General features: G+C 38.1%; 1 protein-coding gene across 2 annotated transcripts in view; it reads left to right on the top strand.

Annotated features, from left to right (window-relative positions):
• UMAD1 (UBAP1-MVB12-associated (UMA) domain containing 1) overlaps window positions 1-20,807 on the top strand; it is a 237,189-nt gene that overhangs the window by 161,753 nt on the left and 54,629 nt on the right. For both annotated transcript variants that reach the window (XM_036246297.1, XM_036246296.1), the window contains exon 3: window positions 7,000-7,067. In XM_036246297.1, coding sequence (XP_036102190.1) covers window positions 7,000-7,067 — 68 coding nt within the window. The remainder of the gene's footprint in view (window positions 1-6,999; window positions 7,068-20,807) is intronic.

Here is a 20,807-nt window from a genome sequence, read left to right as displayed (position 1 = left end):
GTTCATTATCACAATGATGCCAGTATGTTGGTTGTATTCTATCCTTAGCGAATTTTGGGTGTAATAATTTTGGTATGCTAATTAAATATGTTCTTGGTGTCATTTTAATTTTATTTTCATTAATTCCTAGCCAACCTTTTCCTGTATTTGTTTGTTCAATACAGCATTTCTTCTTCTTAGCTGGCTTAGCTGTTCCTATTCTTGGCTCATTTTCTCGAGGGTTTATAACAATTGTCATCAGAATCCTGACCTAACAACAGCAGGCTCCTGGGAAGGGCATATCTTCAGCAGTTAGTATTTTCATTTTTTCTTTATTTCTCCTTTTTTTTTTATATAGTGGAAAATGGGGAGTAAGTGCACAGTATTAGGAAAAGTGGAAGGAAAACTACACTGAAGAGACTTAAATGTGAAGTGTATTAAACTGAATTGGATAACTTAACCCAAGTTTTAATAAGTAATGGGAAGCTGCATATTATGTAATGATTTGGCATTGCCAGCAGACATGGCTTCTAATACCAAGTTTGCAGTTGTTAGATAGATATAATAACGCCAGCTCATAACACTACCGTGAGGACTGAATGAGATTGGGTGTGAGAGCCTCTCCCAGCACCTCTCCTGTTCTGAGGCTAATGGCCACAGCCACATGACAAAGGCCCAACAGCAGTTGACACCAAGACAAACCTTTATCTTGCCCCAACTCCTCTCCCTTCTCTGCAATTAGGGTTTAACATTTAATCTCTGTAACAACCTCATTATGTATCATTATTCCCATTTTTCAGATGAGGAAATTGAGACTCTGAAAAGTTAAGTCACTTGCACAAGGTCATGGATTTGGTAAAGGATTTGAGTCGAGATCTGTCAAATTCCAAGCCGTTCTCTTGCCACAGTGCTAGGCTGCCTTGTATAATGCATGTGTGACTGAAGAATGAAAAGGAGTTAATGGAGTGGCCATTCCCTCGTTCTTTCCACTACTTCACTGGGTGAATGACTAATAAGAAAACACTCCCAGAGGGTATTTGCATTTTAAAAGAGGAGCTCATTAACCCTAATGAATCCCTAATTGGTAGAATTTGTGGAGGAGATATTTCTGCGCACTAGAGTTTTCTCGTGTGTCTGCAAGGTGCTTGGCTGTCCTTTCTCCTCTGCAGATTATCAACTATTCTGGCATCCCAAGGATGTAGTAGAACGCAGGCCCAGAATGCTATTCTGCCCCAAATGCAACTGAATGGATGAACAGGGAATTGTGAAAAGACTAGTCTAAAGGAAAGGAAGAGTGGGTTGGTATTGTGTACAATGAAAGCTAAGTAACATATTTGGCAATGTCGAGGGTCTTCTGAGGAGACAGGTAAAAATAGATTTCATAATCAATTTTAGCTTCGGAAATGTTATATCAACATTTCTCATAGTGTGCTCATAGACCTCTGTAAGAGGTTTAGTATGTGTTCGGTAAATAAAATGGTTCCCTGGTCAAATAAATTGTGAAAAAATTTTTTAATTTTCTTTACTAAAGAATTTCTCAGAGCCATTAATATGTTAAAATAAATTGGAAATCAACTAAAAGGGGACACACTCATACTTTTGACCATAGAAATATTTTCTCCAGGTGAACCACTTGAAACTTGTGTTTTGTAGACTGCATTCTCAGGTATTGAGTTCTAGATAATTCCTCTCTACTAAATAAAAAGAAAACAGTTTTCTGTATTCCCAGCTTTTCATTGCAAGCAGGCCCAACTCTGAAGTGTGTTTGAATATTAACATCCCTCTTTCCCAGATAAGCTATGGCCAATTTCAGAAGAAAAAAAAGGTAAAACAGATGAACACCAAATTCTCATTTTTACTGCTTCTAGAACTGGTGTTAAAGAACATGGTTTCTATCAAGGAGCAAATAGGTTTCCGAATCTGAACCCTGGAATTAGATTGAGCTCCATCCAATTACAGGAGATGCTGGGCTGGGGCAGGCTTCCCCCCATGGGCAGAGGCCCTGTGGAGGGTCAGAGCAGAGGGAGCCATGTGTTGTCTTTGGTCCTCCCATTCTAAAGAGAAGGGGAAAAGGAAGGGGCAGAACCATGGCAGCCAAGTCCTCCCAAATCACCAACCCATGGACTGGATGAGAGAGAGGCCTAGGGTGAAAGTTACTAGAGCTTCTCCTGAGTGCGGGCACTCCTTCCCACGCCCACTACCAAGCCCCCTACCCAAACAAGTCTCCTCTATGTGATCCAAATAGGCATTTGGGTTCCCTTCTCATCACTGGGGTTCCTCTCCTTTCCATCTTCACGTATTCCTAGTGCTCACTCTTCACCACCGTTTCTCCTCTCCCTCAACTCAGCTCACCCAGTAGAAGGGGATCATGATGACAGCCTAATGACTGTCCCTTTCTCGTCTCCTTGTATAAGTCAAACATGATTCAGCCTTTTATCCTAAAAGGTGGAGTACATATATTCTTTAAAACAAATCAGGAAATTACAGCCTGATGATGGTCTTTGTAAATTTAATTTTATTGGGACACAGCCTCACTCATTGGTTTCTGTATTGTTTGTGGCTTCTCTCAACTACAATGGCAGTCAGGAAGTTGCAACCAAGAAGTTGCATTTTAGGTCCACAGAACCTAAAATGTTGACTATCTAGCCCTTTGCCAAAAACGTTGCCAACCCCTAATCTAAAATATAGATGAATTTCACTTTGGTTTTTGAAGGCCTTAAAGAGCTGCATGAGTATGTATATGTAGCCTTTATCATTTATTCACTCTAAATAAAAACTATTTTAAACCAAGAAAATGGCACATTGTAGTATAAGAGGGATTTTGCCTCTTATGAAATTGCTTCTCTCCTTACAAACTTCTAGGAAAGTATCCAGGGGACTGTGTGTTTGCTTTGAAGGACGGGAAAGAGGACAGCGGCTTGCCCTGGTCAGAAGTATTTGTCATCAGCAGTGGAAAGGGACGAGAACAGAGAGTCCATGGGGCCTATGGCAGAAAAAAGGAATAGAGAAAAGTGTCTAGGGGCTCAGGGGTGGGACCAGGACAAGATCCTGTCTTCAGTGAGCAGGAGCCTGGGCTCTTCTCTTCACACCTTGTTCCCTGACTCAGAGACTTGATTCCTCCCACCTCAGCCTCCATGCCTGGAACCTGCCACAGAATCCCCAGAGATGTCCGGAGACTCGCGTCTGCTCCTGCTGAGACTGCCTTCTCCCTGGGAGACCCTGGGCGTGTCACTGGGTGCTCTGGCCCTTAGGGTTCACTCACCTGTAAACTGGGGCTTGGGTGGGGAGGACGTTTTACTGCACCGTAGTGAGGGTGTGAAAAAGGCTGTATGAAATGTACAGTACTGTGAAAATGTTGGTTGTTTTTCTTCTTTTTAAACAGCTAATTTGCAGATGAAATTTCTGAATCTATCCAGCAAATAAACGAGTTCTCTGATGTTTGAAAACCAAAATACCTTATTTCACATTTGTCACATGCATCTTTGTTTATTGTTAAAAAAAAGTACCTCGCTTTCATGTGGGTTATAAAAAAATGTGTAAAATACCTAAATTTTTACCATGACAGAATAATTTGTTAGTGGGAAGGGAAAAAACTTTAAAAATTCTATTTCTTTGTGACTTTTTTTTTCTGTTGTTTGTGTAGTTTTCATTTTGTGTCTTTGTTTATAGAGAAAAATCTTGCCGGTGGCATTTTCCCTTGTAATCAGTTATTGTCCTATCTGAGTCATCGCCAGGCATGGCATTTCCGTAAATGGTGATCCTGTAATCGCTTCCAGGCAGACGTGTGATGTCAGCAAGCCTGGCTGAGAATCTTTCTGGTTGTTCAGGCAGTAGGGAGAAACAGGCAAGGTCTTGGTCAGATGTACATCTTGAAATCAGAAAACGGTGAAGGAGGCAAATGAACGCCTTTAGCCAAATGCTTTTAACCGAATACAGTGTTTGTGTAGCTATGGGATGGAGTAATATCATTTTAAAAGGTAAAAAATCTTTCTTGAGTTTTTTTAACCTAAAAAGCAATAAATCTTTCACTTCAGGTGATATTTTTTAAATATGTTTTTATTGATTGTTTTTTAGAGAGAGAGGAAAGGAAAGAGAGAAACATTGATGTGAGAGAAACATCAATCGGCTGTCTCCTGCACGCCCCCCCACAGGGGATCAAGCCCGAAACCTGGGCCTGTGCCCTGACCGGAAGTCAAACAGGGACCTCTCAGTCTAGAGGAGGACACTCAGTCCACTGAGCCACGCTGGCCCAGCAGGTGATAGCTATTTTCTGTAAGCATCATGCGTGGGAGTTATCAAATACACCATGTATCGCAGAGACATGCCATGCATTATCTTGGCTGCTCATGCTGCCGTGTTCACCACCTATAACCAAGCAAACTAAACTCCTTGTTCATTGGTTTTGCCACCTGTGATTATCTTATCCCTAACTTCAGAGAGAAGTGGATTTCTGAAAATAAGATTCTTCTTGATATGCAAATCAATGCTTCCAGGGGTAGGGAACATCCGCCCTAGGGCGGTAAGAGGTCCTCAGAATCAATACCAAGCTAACATCACATGCCTCACCAAATTAGCCTGACCAAACATAGTAGACTAATTTTTTTTATTTAATTAATCTATTTTTGTTTCAGATGTTTCTCCTTTTCCCCCCATTGACATCCTCCTCCCGTTCCTGCCCCCCGCCCCCGCATTGTTGTCACTGTCCATTGGTTATGCTTATATGCATAAGTTCTTTGGTTTATCTCCTCCCTACATACCCATGCCCCCTCCTCTGAAGTTTGTCAGTCTGAACCCTACTTCTGTGTCTCTGGATCTATTTTGTTCATCACCTTATTTTATTCATTGTATTCCACAAATAAGTGAGATCATGTGGTACTTGTCTTTCTCTGGCTGGCTTATTTCACTTAGCAAAATACTCTCCAGTTCCCTCCATGTCGTCTCAAAGGATAAGAGATCTTTCTTTCTTACAGCTGCATAGTACTCCATTGTGTATATGTACCACAGCTGTTTTATCAACTCATCGGTTGATGGACACTTTGGCTGTTTCCAGATCTTAGCTATTGTAAATAGTGCTGCCATGCGCATAGGGGCATTTACATTCTTTCTGATGTTTCACGCTTCTTAGGGTATATTCCCAGAAGTGAGATCACCGGGTCAAATGGCGTTCGATTTTTCATTTTTTTAGGAAATACCATAGTGTTTTCCATAGTGGTTGCACCAGTCTGCATTCCCACCAGCAGTGTACTAGAGTCCCCTTTTCTCCACACCCTTGCCAATTTGTTGTTTAATGATGTGTTGATTGGAGTCATTCTGGCAGGTGTTTAGTAGGCTAATTTTTAAGTTGATAATTTTGTATGGCCCAAGAATGATGTTATAAATATCCAAATGGCCCTTGGCAGACTAAAGGTTCCTGGCCCCTGGGTGATATCCTGGGTCACAAAAGTAGGTTGATTTTTCACTTAAAATTTACTTTATTATCTTATAGATGGAACCCAAAAGTTCCTAATGCTTTTGTTTCAATATGATTTTTTTAATCATTAACTCTTTTCAAAATCTAATAAGTTATGCCACAATTATGGGTCACTAGTAACATTACATTAGAGTATTTCATCAATTTGCCTTTTAAGTTTCACAAATATGTTTTAGAAGAAAGAGACTAACTGTATGCTCAAATACAGTTTTTATTACATACCATTCAGTATTACTTTGTCACAGCTTTATAGACTGGAAACTATAGAGAGAAATTCACTAACTAATTCAGGTAGTATTTATTAAACACCTATATGTGCTGGGTTCTGCCCAGCTATTTTAATGTTACACATAGCTGAGAACAAAACTTATAGACTGGAATATGTATTAATGTGCTTCAATTTCAGACATTTTGGGGAGTTCCTTTATCCTAAGTAAAATAACTGTCTTAAGTAAATAAACTACCAACTTAATTCTTGCTTCATGATTTTAGAATTTAACAGAATTTTATTTAATCCTTTAAAATTTTCACAAGGTTCTTTCTTCCTTGATTCTAGCCCTTGGTAAACTAAACTTCTGTATTTCATATGGAAAAGTTAACCTCAGCACCTCAGCCTTTCTTACCTTCATACTTTATCTCCAATCAAGACTTGTGACCTTCCTTCTATTAACAAATTCCTAACCTCTAGTGTCAGCCAAGTCATCGTCTGTGAATTTTGCAATCTAACCTGTTGTGGACATTCCTGAGCTGGCTTAATTTTATGGCAAGAACAGTTTACAAATTATTAAGTTAACCTCTCATTATGCTTTACTTATCCTGTGTTAATCACAGATTATTAGTGATAATTAATAAATAAAAATAAGCCACTGATAAACTAGATTATGCATATTCTTACCTATGTTTGTCCTGTGTCATTGGAGCCAGCCTAGTCACCAACTTCATTTGGTAGCATAACTCACCCAGGCACCAGCCAGTTTATGAATTTGTTCTTTATTCTTTCCTGCTATAAAGATTGTTCAGCATTTGGTTAATTATTACATACAAACATATATATACTTTGAGGCAAATCCACAGATATACAAAACCTTATAAAGAAAAAACTTATAAAAAAACTATTTTGGGGGACAGTTACTCATAAATACTTCTAATTTGAAAATAATTTGCCTTATCTTTAAATTGTAAGCTATCTTAGTTTATGTGAAATAGGACTTGATTTACAAAAAAAAAAAAAAAATGTGAATTCACTTCATTTTTCTAGTGTAAACCTTTATAAAACAATATATTTCTGGCTTAGGTTGTGTGTGTGTGTGTGTGTGTGTGTGTGTGTGTGTGTGTGAGAGAGAGAGAGAGAGAGAGAAAGAGAGAGATCTGAGACCTCAATAAAAATACTATTCTTAAAAATTCACTTATTTACTTTGTAAAAAAGGAAATAGTAGTAGATTCCATAATGTAAAACATGAAGTATCAAACGATATTTCAAAGAAATAAAAGACAACTTGGCCTCAGTGGGATGGTAACGTTTTCTGTTTTTGGTTTGTTTTGCTTCTTAGGAGATACAACAAATGAGCAAAGAGGGACAGCAAGAGGTAAAGCTTCAGAAGTAGAAGGCGGTCAGCTGGTAAGTGAGGCTCCCTGTGAGTCCTTTGGGGTGAAACTGAACAGGTCTCCATGATTATATACTTCTCTGAGGACGAACAATAGCTTCTACTCTTGCTATGCAGACCAGTGTCTAGATACCAAGAAACAGGTGATTTGCTCAGAGTCAGGGGATGACAGCTCAGCATGACTTCCCAAGGGCAACGCTTTTCCTTGTGCTGGAAGGAGAAATAGAGCACTCGGATTAAAACATTTGAACTATTTTCAGTTGAGTGGTTATTTTCTAATACATTTGAATAAATAGATAATGTATGAACCTGTAAGGGAAGGCCTGGAAAGAATGTATTTAGAACTATATTACATTACCATTTCCAGCATCAAAATGCAGTCCTTGAGATTGTTCAGTAGAAAGACTGGGGTATTTGTTCTTTTCCACATGAAAAAAAACTATATGCTCCTTGAGGGTACTTCACAATGTCATTAGGATGCTTTTGTATACTATGTAGAAACGTACTAATGTTATTTCATCACTGAAATAATTTTTAAGACTTAGGGGGGAAGTTAATTCTTAGGGTGGAAGAAATGGATACCCATGAATTTTGAAATGTCCTACACGGTGGCACACCTCTACTTATTTTCTACGGTGGCACATGAGGGTATTGCTGTATATAGCTGGAGTGGGGTCAGGGACCTGGCCTGTTTGGTTCTTCTCCATATACCCAAAGCCTAGCACAGAGTAGGCAGTCAAAATGATTTGTTAAATGAATGAATACAGTCATGAATTGTAAGTAGCCAGTAATATGTATTTTAAGAAGAGAGATTTTTATTTTTTATATTCAGATTTTCTATAATGAATGAATATTTTTATAATCAAGAAAAATACTTACATAAAGAAGTGACGTAGGAAGGAAATTGGTGTGTAGGAAGAAAAGGGTCATCTTTCCCATAAAACGGTGCATTCGTTTTTCATTCATTAAGCATTGACTGTATTTAAGGTGATATGTAAGGAAATGAGTATACAGTGGTGAAAAAAAAATGGATACAAAGACAAAGAAATATGTTCAGTCTGTACATTGAAGTAACTTTATCTCTTCCATTTATTCTTAGGGTGGAAGGGATGGATACCCATTTAGTGAGTGCTGACTATAAGTAGCATCTTTGATGGGAAACAAAGGTCGATGTGTTTGAAGTTTGGGAAAGAACCACCAGAATGGTTTAGAAATTGTCCATGATTATTGAGTTTAATGCTTAGTTACGAGATTTACTAGAAATGTCTGTGGTACTCAGTTGTCTTCCAAAGTTGATTCATTGATGGAAAGAATTCCAAGATTAATAATTCTTAAGGAAAGAAGCTTTTGAGATTATGATCCACCCAGTACTTCAAACTAGCTCATTATTGTGCTGTTTTCTAGTCTTAAAGAGTGGATTTATATACTCATGCTGTAACGGACTTCAGAAGAGCCTTCTGTTTGAGTAGCAGCTGGACGTTCAAAAGGCAGTGTTTGCTATCAGAGTGCTTGCTTATGTAGCAAAAAAGAAACAGGGAGATTGCAAATGAGACCACAGGGTTAAATCACAGTATAAGAGCATAATCATAAAATACTTTCATTTTTTTCCCTAAAATAAAAACATATAATACCCTTCTTGTTCAGTGGTGTCTACTTTATTTTAAAAAAAAAATTAGAGGGCCTGCCCCTTTTTCAGACAAGGCAGTGGCTAGCAGTTGGGGCATCTCCCTTTGGCTGGTGATATCAGTCTTACATTCATAGGAAGGCCCCTGCCCCAGGGCAGGGCAGCCATCAGCAAGAAAATACTTTTAGAGGCTATGTATGATTTGCCACAGAAAAGTTTTACCTGGACCTTAAGTATCTGAAATGGAATTTATGATTCCTCTCCTTTAAAGACCCCAAAACAAAAACATGGTTGCAGGTTCCTCACCTCCCTCCCACCCCACAGTCTCGATCAGTCAAGATGAGTCTTATCCAGTCTCATAGTTGAAGATTCGATGTAGAGGCTGATGAGTCCCAAAGTGTGTGTCCACCTAGACCTATCCCAGCTCTACACTGTGACCCCCTGCCTACATGCCATTGCACTTGCAAGTCTCTAGAGCCTAGACGGTGCAGCCTTCACTTGAGGGGAGAACTGTTGATTCCTGGCCCTGCCACCCTGGGCTTCTGTCTGCTACACTGTCTCTGTTGAATACCACCATCTTCTCTAGAAGGGTTGAGATCAAAACCCGAGGTTCTTTCCCTCACCGTCCACATCCAGTCCACCAGGAAGCCCTGTCACCTATCCCTCGAAAGCCCAGATCCTGACCCTTTCTCAACATTGGCACTGTCGTCAGATCACATCATTCCTGCTGTCTACGCCCTGACAGTGGGCTACAGGGAGCTCCCTGTGTGCTGAGTCTCCTTTTTCTCACACCCTTAAACCCCCACCCACAGCTACCTTTCTGTCCCTTGGTCACGTTTGGCTCTTCCCTACCTCAGCCTCTGCGTTTGCTCCGCTTTCTGACCACAGCTTCACTTGGCTGCCTCCTTATTTCCAGGTCTTAGTTCAAGTGTCACTTTCCATGACTATCTCAGCTAAAGTGCCCCTCCCCCCAGTCACTATCACATAATCTTATTTTCTCCATCCTGTTTAGCACTGTCTCAGATTATTCATCTTTTCACTGTCTGCCTCCCCTGACTGGAATGAAAACAGACCTTGTGTGCCTCGAACAGTGTCTGGTACATAGAAGGTGCTCAATAGAATGTTAACTGATCATCTAGATTTCATGTAATGTCATCATCTGTCTGTCAAATTCAAGGCCTAAAATTCAAGTCTGTCATCAAGTTCTATTGATGCTGCCTCTCAAATATCTTCCAAATCTGGATCCTCATACTCCAGCCAGGTCCTCATGTGTTCACCAGGCTGTTACTAGACAAGCAGTTTCTTTCCCAAATTTCTTTCTAAAAAAGAATAGCAAGTTTTGTTACTTCAGGCAGAATAATGTCTTGAGATCTGCAGAATAGAGCTTAAACCCAAAGCCCTTTGTGAACTATTTGTCCTGCTCCCTCAGCCAGAGGGAACCACACAGTCCTGTTACCTCGTGTATCGTCTGGAAGCTGGAGAGCGCACCTCAATTCGCTATATAGCCTCAGCCACTAGCGGATTGTCACGCATGTGTGACACAGGTCTCTCGTCAATGATCTCTAGATGGATAAGTGAATAAATAAGGGGTCCTCTGCAAATGCTGTTTTATGAGTAGACCTCTTCATTAAATTGTTTTCCACCTTATATTTTAAACACACAGTTATATTTCTTAGGGGTTACTCATTTAAGAAAATCTGTTGATTTACATTATTTTAGGCACTCTTACAACATCAGTGAGGAAACGTGTAATGATTTCAGTTAGTTTTTAAAAAGATATACATCTGATTATGAAGCAATTCTTGTACCTAGCAAGATTCTCATTATTTTAATTTTTAATGGCTATCCAAGAAATATTGAAATATTATGGTAAATTAGTATGGATTCTGTAAGGCTTAAAAGTAACACTCTTAGTTGTCTAAATACAGGTCATTTTTTCTAAGGACACTTTGAAGGTGGCTTTTTGGAGCATGCAGATAAACATGTAGATTGCCTACTATTTTCGGGAAATTGCTGGACACGGGGTGGAGAGGATGTAGAGATGTGAAAGGCCCTGGGACTGCCACTTATAGAAGCAGAAATCTTCAATCTATTCATGGAATAACTAGAACACTACAAGTCACTATAATATAAAGTGGAATAAATACGTTCCTTAAACTCCATCACTACAAAAATAACCTAGACTTCAACATTGGATGAAATATCACTAGTGAGAGTCAAGAAAGGCTACATACATGGTGAATTTTGAACCATGAAAAATTTTTTCTTATTATTTATACAATCAATTATTATATTACTAAGATAAATTTTTGTGAAATGAAATTCTTCATCAAGAACATTTTAGAAGCACAGAAGCAAATCGTGGTATGTAAATTCCTTCCACATGTGAATCTCAATGACAGATAATAAAGGGTTAAAAAAATAAATGTAATGTGTCTGTACTACACTGTAGTTTTTCTCATGGCAGTTAAAATATTTTGTTAAGTAGTCTGTGATATTTTTCCTTACACTTTGCAGCCCCAGTATACTTCAAAACTGTGTTCCCTGGCCAAGTACAGCTTTCTCACCGACATCATGGAAATTCTAACATCTAGGTGGAATATAATTTGAAAAAAGGAAACCTAGTTTGAGCATCCAATAAGTTAATTTTTACAGAGTTGAATTATGAGATATTTTAATACATTTACACAAAAGACTCTGAAAAGGAACATATTTATTTGCATGAAGTACTTAGTGGGACTTTTTACTTTGTGAAACTAAAAATAATACAGCATTCATTCCAGGAAAATCATAATTTCTCAGTTTGTTTGTCTCTTCTTCACTCCCCCTCCCAAGTTTCTCTCAATGATGACTTAAATTAGTTACTATTGTTTTTATTTTAGTATTTCCTGTATATGACCCCAAAGTATTACTTCCTAAAATTGGATAACAAAGAAACACTGAACTGATTTAGTGATCAAATACAGTTTCTTGCAAATTGTGCTTTAGTCAACATTGTAAGAGCCATTGGTAACTTTGAATGGAATTTATCATGTTTTTAGTGTGTAGAGAGTTATAAGCTCCTATAAACCCATGTTTGGACTTACTAATTTTAGAGTCTAGTACTTGGGAAAAAAGTTATAATTTGGGACTAATTACCCATTTGGAGGACTAGCCACTTCGTGTGTGTGTGTGTGTGTGTTACCTTTCTGGGTAAATTTTGGTAGTGAGTTGTAACTTAGTGCCCTCAGCTAGTCGAGGAGCCTGTGACATGCAGCTCAAGGAGGGCAAACCCACAGATTCAAGGGAGGGCCGGTTTTAGTTTTTGCCATGATGACTCATTTCTTCAGGGAATAAACATTGCAAGTAAGCAAGTCATTAGTCATTCTTTTCAAAGTGGAAAGTGTTTTATATTGTGAATACCAGGATTATATTAGTTACTAACTTACTAGTGGACCTATTTGTGTTTGGTTTTGTACATATATTTTGAGAGCTATGAATATGTAGATTTCAGTTTTTTGATATAATTACATGGAATTTTGATGACTACTAATTTTAATGCATACTTTTATTTTCTTTTTCTTTTTTCCTTTTTATTGAATTTATTGAGGTGACACTGGTTAACAAAATCATACAGGTTTCAGGTGCACCAGTCTACGGCACATCGTAACACATGCTTTCAGAATGTTTGTTGGGCTTAAATTTCTTTTATTTGCACTACTAAAATTATTTTTAAATTTGCACTTATTTTTAGCCTCCAAGACTGAGGAATATTTTTATTTATTTAGTTCTCTGGCCTAAGATAGCAAAATACAAAAACAAGCCAATAAAAAACTCCCCACAAAACCACAATTCCATTTGTATATTTGTCTTGAGTGACAACTAATTCACATATGCATATGGAGCCGCATATAAAATAATAACTAACAGATGGTACAGCTGCAAAGTAGGGTTTATAAAGATTATTATCAGCTGGTGGCATTGAGATACTCTTGTGGTTATACTGACAGGAGACACAAAAATTTTTTATAATAATAAACTGTGACACTAATATCCCCCCAACTTCTGTTAACCAAAGTAGCTTATTGCATATTTAATATAATTTCTTAATGAAGACCTAAAACAAGCTTACAGCCAATTTGTACTAGGAAATTTAATAGGCAGCAATTGCAAAAATAGTAATTAAGGTAGTAGCAATAACAGTAAAATGTTTGCTAAAATTAAGTGCATAATATTAGAATCCCTGGAAAATAAAGTAAGGATTTTGGGGACTTGTTTATTCAGGTCATTTCAAGCACACGTCTCAATCTGGTACACAGTATTTATAATGTTTTTGTGTATTTGTGAATAGTTCAGTTGTATGTGGAATTCACAGTTTAGTAATTTAGGGAAAAGTTGATTTTTTGAAAAAGCTATAGAAAGTACATGTTAATGAAACATTCATTTTTCTTCTAATGTGTTTTCATACTTCTGTCTTTTAACAGAGCCTTTAGACTCCACAGGGACTAGATTGCCTTGTTTTTATTTCAGATAATCATTAAAATGCATGAAAATATTCTTGAGCTTTGTGAATGCCATATGATGTAGACTTTGGATACCACTCCTTTAAAGGGGAGTAAAATTATCTCGTTTAAAACTGAGTTCTGTGTATAAAAGAATTAGGGTTGCATGGTGTAGGAAAAAGACCGGAGGGAGTGATTTTCAAGAAGAGTATTAATAGCAAACATTCATCTACTGGATGCAAGATTTCAATTTTAAGAATTTTTTTTAGTATAACATGGTATATAAGTTTATGAATTTAAAGTTTGGGGGTTATAAAGATGATTATGAAACTGTTTATTCTCAGAATATATTCATAGTCCAAATACAGGTGTAATGGCTATTGTTATTGAAGGCAGTTTAAAATGGTACAACCATTTTTGGAAAGCATTTGGGCAATAAGTATCAAGAACCATAAAGATATTAATATACTTTGACAGTAATTCCACTTTACGGATTCTATTCTAAGAAATTAATCTTTTAAATCCACAAGGTTATACTTGGAAAAAGATGGCAATCCACTCAATGGAATATTTTTCACTTTTCATAAATGAAATTCATGATCAATTTTCAATAAAATATAAAGACTCTTGGTTTTGTAATTTTAGTTAAAATATGAGGTACAAAATTACATATACAGAATAATTTCAGCTATGTAAAACCTATGCAGAAAAAGAGGATTCAGTACATGAAAACATTAAGTGTAGTTGCCTTTGGGATGATAGATACGTGAGTTAAATCATTCTTTCCAGTGTTCTGATTTTCCAATTTGTCTATAATGAGTGCATCTTCTATTTTAAATGATAGTGAGGTTGGTGGTGAGGAAACAATCCATTCACTCAAGGGCAGTTTTTGCTTAATAGAAGAACCATTTTGTATGGTAATAATACCAATGGAGCAATCTATTGAAAATGATCTTTAGGAGATATGTTGGTACTTTCCTGCCTTGGTTCATTTAGGTTTAAGATCCCTTAATTAGTTGACCACAGAGTACCATATCTGATCACAATTTGTCAAAATATCAGTCCTTTTGCCCAGGGGACTTTTCACCAAGAAGAGTAAAGTGGCTTGGATGTTATTTTTTACATCTCTTTAAGTCACATGGCTCAAACTTTTGTCATTGATCAACCTGACTGTCATTGTCATTCTATCATATAAAGTCATATCCGCCCCTCCCCCCACAAAGGTTATGGGCTACTGGTATGACCATGTATTTGTCTAAAAATCTTGCTTTTTTCTTTATATCTGTGTTGCTGAGACTCAATTTGAATATATTAATTTCTCCCATTATAATAAGTAGTTTATGAGAATATAATTGTCATATGATTGCAAGGTTCTTTGTTTTTTGTTTTTCTTAATATAAAACCCTTTCAAACGTCTGATTTATTGGGAAGTGAAGCACAGTTGGATTATTGCACTGTTTATGTCTTTTAAATGGTAAATTTTTTATTCTAGAAGGTTTTTGAAGTGCATTTCACCGAACTTTATTTTCATTTGAATTACTAGATTCCTCTGCTCACCAAGTGTCTGATCTAGAATAAGTTGTAAGCTTCTCTTCAACTTCAGTCCTTAGTCAATGAAGTAGGTTGATTAGATGTAGTGTCAGGTCTTTTCCTCCTCCGAAGTCCTGGCTCTTTCCCTCTTTGAATAGGTATTTTGCCACCAAATGCCAACCTTCATATTACTGTTTTGATGGGATCAGGGAGTGAGGACCTGCTGCCTAATGAAGATTTTAGGCATTGATTAATCAAGCCTTTATGCTTATTAGGAAGGACTAGTCCAACAGTCCTTACAGGTAAAGTGTCAGACTGCAAAATCCACTTCTAAGATCTTTGCTCTTGGGAAATGATAAATTTGGCCACTTTATATCTATACATTTTTTTAAAAAAAGAGTTTTAGGAAGAGGAAGAGACAGAGAGAGAGAGAGAAATGTGAGAGTGAAACATCGATTGGCTGCCTCCTGCACACCCTCTACTGAGGATCCAGCCTGCAACCCAGGTCTGTGCACTAACTGGGAATCGAACCGGTAATGTTTTGGTGCATGGGATGATGCCCAACCAACTGAGCCACACTGGCCAGGACTAAATCTATAAATTCTTGACTTTTATATTTGACAATCAGACTAGCATAGGTTGTTGACTGCTCAAAATATTGGCAAGATGAATTAACGTAAAACAACCATATCTGAGTTTGTAAAGATCTTTTCTGTAAGTTCAAATCTATTTTTGTTACCACTACATCTTTGTCCTGATTTCAGTTTTGCTGGAAAAATAATTATAATTGAAAGGTCATAATTCCAGTATTTTTTCTGGCTTCCATTGGGGTTAACTAGCACCGTGAAACATAATGTTCATTCATTCCAGCCTATAAGGCCAAAATATGTGAGGTGCATGATAGCTGCCCGTTTCCATCCAAAATGCACATATGGTGTGGGTAAGCCAGTAATGTGAGTTTTACGCAATGTTTCTTGCTCATGTACACAGTCTGTTGCTCAGCACCAATTATTCCTTGCCAGAAACCTGCTGACCTGCTGCTTTGTAGCTCTGCTTGATGAAGCTAGGTAGCTTAAAGTGACCACGATGATATTTATTTAACTTTAGCATTCTTGGTTTGTTGAAGTTATATCACTTTAACCGCCTACCTCATCTGTTGATTCATTGCAATTGATTGCAATTAGAATCAGAATTGGGACCTTGTTACTACATTCATGGAGCTACATTAGATCTGATATGTGTGTTTATTCTATATGTTTAGGAGGAACCGTAATGTGGAAATAGTAGCTTTTTGCTTACAAATCTAGTTTTCTATCTCCAATTTAGAAATTATTATTTTAAAAACTATATGGGATATTCTGTTTATGTTTTGGTAGTCGTTTTGTTGTCCTACTTCCAACTTTCACTTTTGTAGTTTTAAAAACCACAAAACCAGCAGGGTGAGAGGTCCATGTTGGGAGAACAACTGTTCCCTATTTCCCACAGCCATCTTTTTCTAATCCCCTGTTTTTTAATTAGTAGCAAATGGTCCTTATTTTTTCCTCCTTTGGATCATGTTACAGTCCTAACTTCTTGCAACTACATAGAGAGTTTTAAATGAGAGCACAACCGTGCTGATGTTGTCTTCACACAACTAGAGATTCTTTTCTGGAGGATAAATTTCATCTGACTCTGTGCAGTGGAAAAGCAGCATGCAGGTGTGTACCTGGACTGATGGGCATTTTCCGAATGTCCCATTTTGTACCTTACTGAGGATTCTTTCTGCGAATGTGCTCATGGGAGTACACCAATGTGAATACACAGAAAAATTACACTTTAGCTAAGCTCGGTTGAATTTACATAGATTCTACATTGCTTTCCAGAGCTAGCAGGCCCCATTCCTCACTGTGTCAGTTTTGTGTTTGTTTTAATGAACTTCTGTGTTCTTCCTACCCTGTTCAGCAAGGACTGTTTAATATCCACTTTGGGGATGTCACATTCTTAGAAACATGCCTTTCGCACATTGCCTTTAAAATTATTTAAGAAATCGTTATGGGTGTGAATTCATAAATTTTCTCTAACGTTATAGAAAATGTATGTACTAGAACCTCCAAATGTAAAAGCTAAAAGCCATGTTTTTGTTTTTTTTTAAAGTAATAGTGACCCACATTTCTTCTGCCTTTCTTATGCCACTTGGAGAAAGAGAAAAGACTAGCGTGGACTATACCTAAGGGCCCAGTGACAGTGGACTGAAGTACTGTTTACATAATAATCCAAAGCCCATGAAACTTTCTCAGAAACTCTGAACTGCAAAGAGTTAATAAACTGTTGCATAATCCTACTTAAGTTGGTTTCAGTTGGAGATATAATTTGAAGAACATTCTGTCTATTTGTTCATCTCAATATTCTGGGATTTATTACTGGATCAAGCCAGCCCAGCAGAGAACTGTATCTTTCTATCTCATCATCGTTGTCCTGTACAGATTGCCTTCTCTGAACTGTTTTCAGCTTGATTGACTCTGTGAGAAACTTGTGTGAAATACACTATGATATTTATTATGGATGAATTTTTACCATGACATCGTCTACTCTGTGACAGTTTCTCCTTTGTGAAGCCCCACTTAGGTCTTCTAATACCATGTGGCTTTTATACTCACAGCAAATACTTTGTTTCTACTGAGGTGGTGATATTCTTTTTCTCAGGGCCATAGTGAACTTTCTGTCAAATCACGTTTTCTATTTTCCTTTGGCAGGAGGATGCTCAGACCTAGATTTACAGCTCAATTCTAATAATTAGTTAGGACCCTGGAGGGTATTTATCTGCATACTTTATTTTCCTCCTATTCTGTATTTTTCCTGGACATGAGTTTTAAATTTATTGTGAACTGTCTTGTTAGCTTCTTCAGATTTACAATGTAGAGAAAAGAGTTAAAATATGTACATATATAAATATATTTGTGATACTTATATAAAATAAGTCTGCGTTTAAAGTGTGCTTTTTAATTGCCTATAAGAGATATCTGAAACTCGCAATTTTAATTTTCTGTCACTCTTTCTTTTAAAAATCATATTTGATAAAATAACGCATGAGTTTTGAATTGTGAGCATGTATGACACTGGGCACCGCACCTACCTTCTCCCATGCCTCAGACTCACATACCAACTTCCAGTCTAATGTGATTTCTTCCGGATCCTTGTTGACTGGAGGATGCGGGAGGGAGGGGTTTCCCTTCCAGGTCCTCGACTGTGCAGCTGCTTTCGGGCAGCATGCACCTCGGGCATCTGCAACCTCACACCTGCCACGGCCACTTCACAGCCTCCCTTGCCACTTTTTATGTCCATGCTTTACGTACACTTCTTAGATGGTTTACCTGTTGGATTTTAGACATCAGTGTGGAGGGCCTAGGAAAAGTGACTGTCGAATTCACAGAGACATTGTCCTGTGAGTAATGCTTCCTCATAACAGTGAATTCACAGAACCCCTGCAGTAGCATGGATAGCGGCCAGAACGTGAACTTGATCGTCAGAGAGACTTGGAACTCAGATCTTGACTTTGCCACGTACCAGTATGGTACCTTTGATAAAGTATTCAGCCTCTTCGTGTCTTTTTCCAATAAAATGGGAATGGTACTACTTACCTGTAAGAATTAAATGAGTCAATATATAATATTTATATGTCTATATTCAATGTCTGACATATACTGGACAGTGTTAGTTTCTTTTTAAATTGGAAGGAAATTATGGTTGCTGCCTTGAAAGTCATGCCAAACTACAGTTGAAGGGATTCAGTTAGTTGGGAATTATGCTCAGATGAGAGTTACTGAGACCTGAAGGGCAGAGGCTTAAATTAGTTTTATTTTTCCCAGATGATGGGAAGTTGGTGGACACATTGTTTCAAGAGCTCAAGTATGTCAAGGCTGATGTGCTATGAGTCTTGATTTTTTCCTCACAGTTGCATGATTGCTGTTACAGCTGTGGCCATCGTGTTTACTTTCTAGGAACTTGGAAGGAGGAAGACAGTGAAGGGAGACTAGAAGTACCTGTGTTCAGAAATTTTCCAAAAATTCTCTGAGTTTTACTGGCCCTTGGTGTCACATGGCCACCCATAGTGGCAAGGGAGCCTGGGAACTGTTTTTAGCTATATACTTTGCTACCCCGCTGCAAAAACAGGGTCCAATAATAAGGAGGAAAGGAAAGATAAATATTGGATAGACTGAAAGCATTCTCTGATATAGGTATCATCCTGTTTTGATTTTAGAAACTTCATTTTTCCAACATGAGATATCAGGGTGGTGGTGGGGAGTGGAGAGAAGCCCCGTTGGTGGCAGCTGGGTTCTCTTTGGAGTCAGGAAGTCTTTGAGTCGTCAGCAGGGGATGGGAAATAGAGAAGGATATTTAGTTTATTATCATATTTTGAATCTACTCTAAGTTAGTCATGGCACTGGTAGGAACTTTACATACATTATCTCATTAAGTTTTATAGATGAGGTAGGCTGTATTATCTACATATTTTATAAATAATAAAAGGCAACTAAGGCTCAAAATATGTTTCCCAAGGCCACATGGCCAGTAAGAGTAATGGAACCGGAATTCAGACTTGCACCTGACTGACCAAAAAGCTTTGTTTTGCATTGTAATGTTTTCCTGCGTGACTTGGCAGAATCCTGCTATTGGACTTTGCCTTTATTTTCCATAGTCCCTTGTACTACCAGGGTCCACACTAACTACATGTTGACTTTATTTGCATGCAGAGTGAAACAGCACATATACAGGACTGCTGCTGCTCTTGCTGAGGGGTGTACAGAGGAGGCTGGGAGACACGGGGGTGTTTCCCTCTCATCCCCACCACCAAGCGGTGGTGGTACCTGCCTCTGTATTTCTACTTCTAGAGTCCTTAGCACCTAGGGACGTTCTTGAGAACAGAGGGAATGTGGCAGAGCGCCAGTGACCAATCCCAGGGAGTCAAAATCTAGAATTGAAAGCTGAAAGAATGACTTAGCATGGAGACAGGTATCTATCTTCTCAAGTCAGAAGCCAGAAATTACCCGTGACTTCTTCCTCCCCTCTAACCCGGTTGATCACCAAGTCACTGTTTCGACCTCACTTAATCTTGTCTTTTCCTCTCCTGCCTGCTGCAGCTGTAGTAGTTCAGGCCTCATTCTCTCTCACATGATGTATTGCGGAGTTTCTGAAATGGCCTCCTGCTCCCCAGTCTTACTTCTGTTTGGTCCTTTTGCCCACAGATCAGACCTTGTAGTTGCCTTATTTGATGACATTGGAGACTCTTCAGCTGCTTACAGGATCAATTCGGTACCTTTTGTCCAATGTGCATGTCCCTTCATGACCTGCCTTGCCTCCTGTGTAGTCGGGTCAGTTCTTTGTCACCATACAGTTTTTTCCCTGCTGGGAGCATATCTCTTTCTCCTGGAGTTTACATGTGCAGTTCCCTCCTTTTCTTGTAGAGCTGTCTTTATCCCTTATCCTTCATGTTACTTGGAAAATTTCATTCATCCTTCAGACCTCTGCTCAAATCTCTTTCATCTTGGATACCATCTCTGTCTCCTTAGGCAGAGTGAAGTCCTCTCTTCTGCTCCCTCACTTGTATAATGACTAAGCATCATGAAGTACGGATCATGGTTGACTCAGCATTTTGTTCCCTGTGCCTAGCACTGTGCTTGGCATATGCCAGCACTCAGTAAATGTGTAATGTTTGTGTGTGCAGGATCGAACATTCAGCATGGACCAAAGACACAATAACTTGTCTAGTTCTTTACTTTTAGCACTAAGACACTGTGACTTTGAACAAACTCCTTATTTTTCCAATGCTAGATTAATGGGAGTGTATTTGTAAAATTACTCCGTCCCTGTGAATTGAATTATTCTTCCAGGTTCTTCCATAGTTTTGGTTAGTTTTTCAGGTTATTTTGATTCATTCCATTAAGCCAACTCAATGATGATTCTGATTCCCAAATCCAAGAGGCTTTAGGTCTATTGTATACTACACCTTTCCTCAAAGCTCAGTTGTGTTTTAGATGCTTTTCTTTATATTGATTGTCTGGCATCCATTCCAGACTGAAGACACATTTTAAATGCCATTTTTAAAATGATTCAAAATGTTTTTTCTCTCATTTTTCAGTACT

The sequence above is a fragment of the Molossus molossus genome, unplaced genomic scaffold (genome assembly GCF_014108415.1).
Source record: "Molossus molossus isolate mMolMol1 unplaced genomic scaffold, mMolMol1.p scaffold_m16_p_7, whole genome shotgun sequence".
In the NCBI taxonomy this organism is placed as follows: Eukaryota; Metazoa; Chordata; class Mammalia; order Chiroptera; family Molossidae; genus Molossus; species Molossus molossus.
Note: the sequence above shows the minus strand (reverse complement) of the source record. Positions and strands in the feature narration are given on the sequence as shown.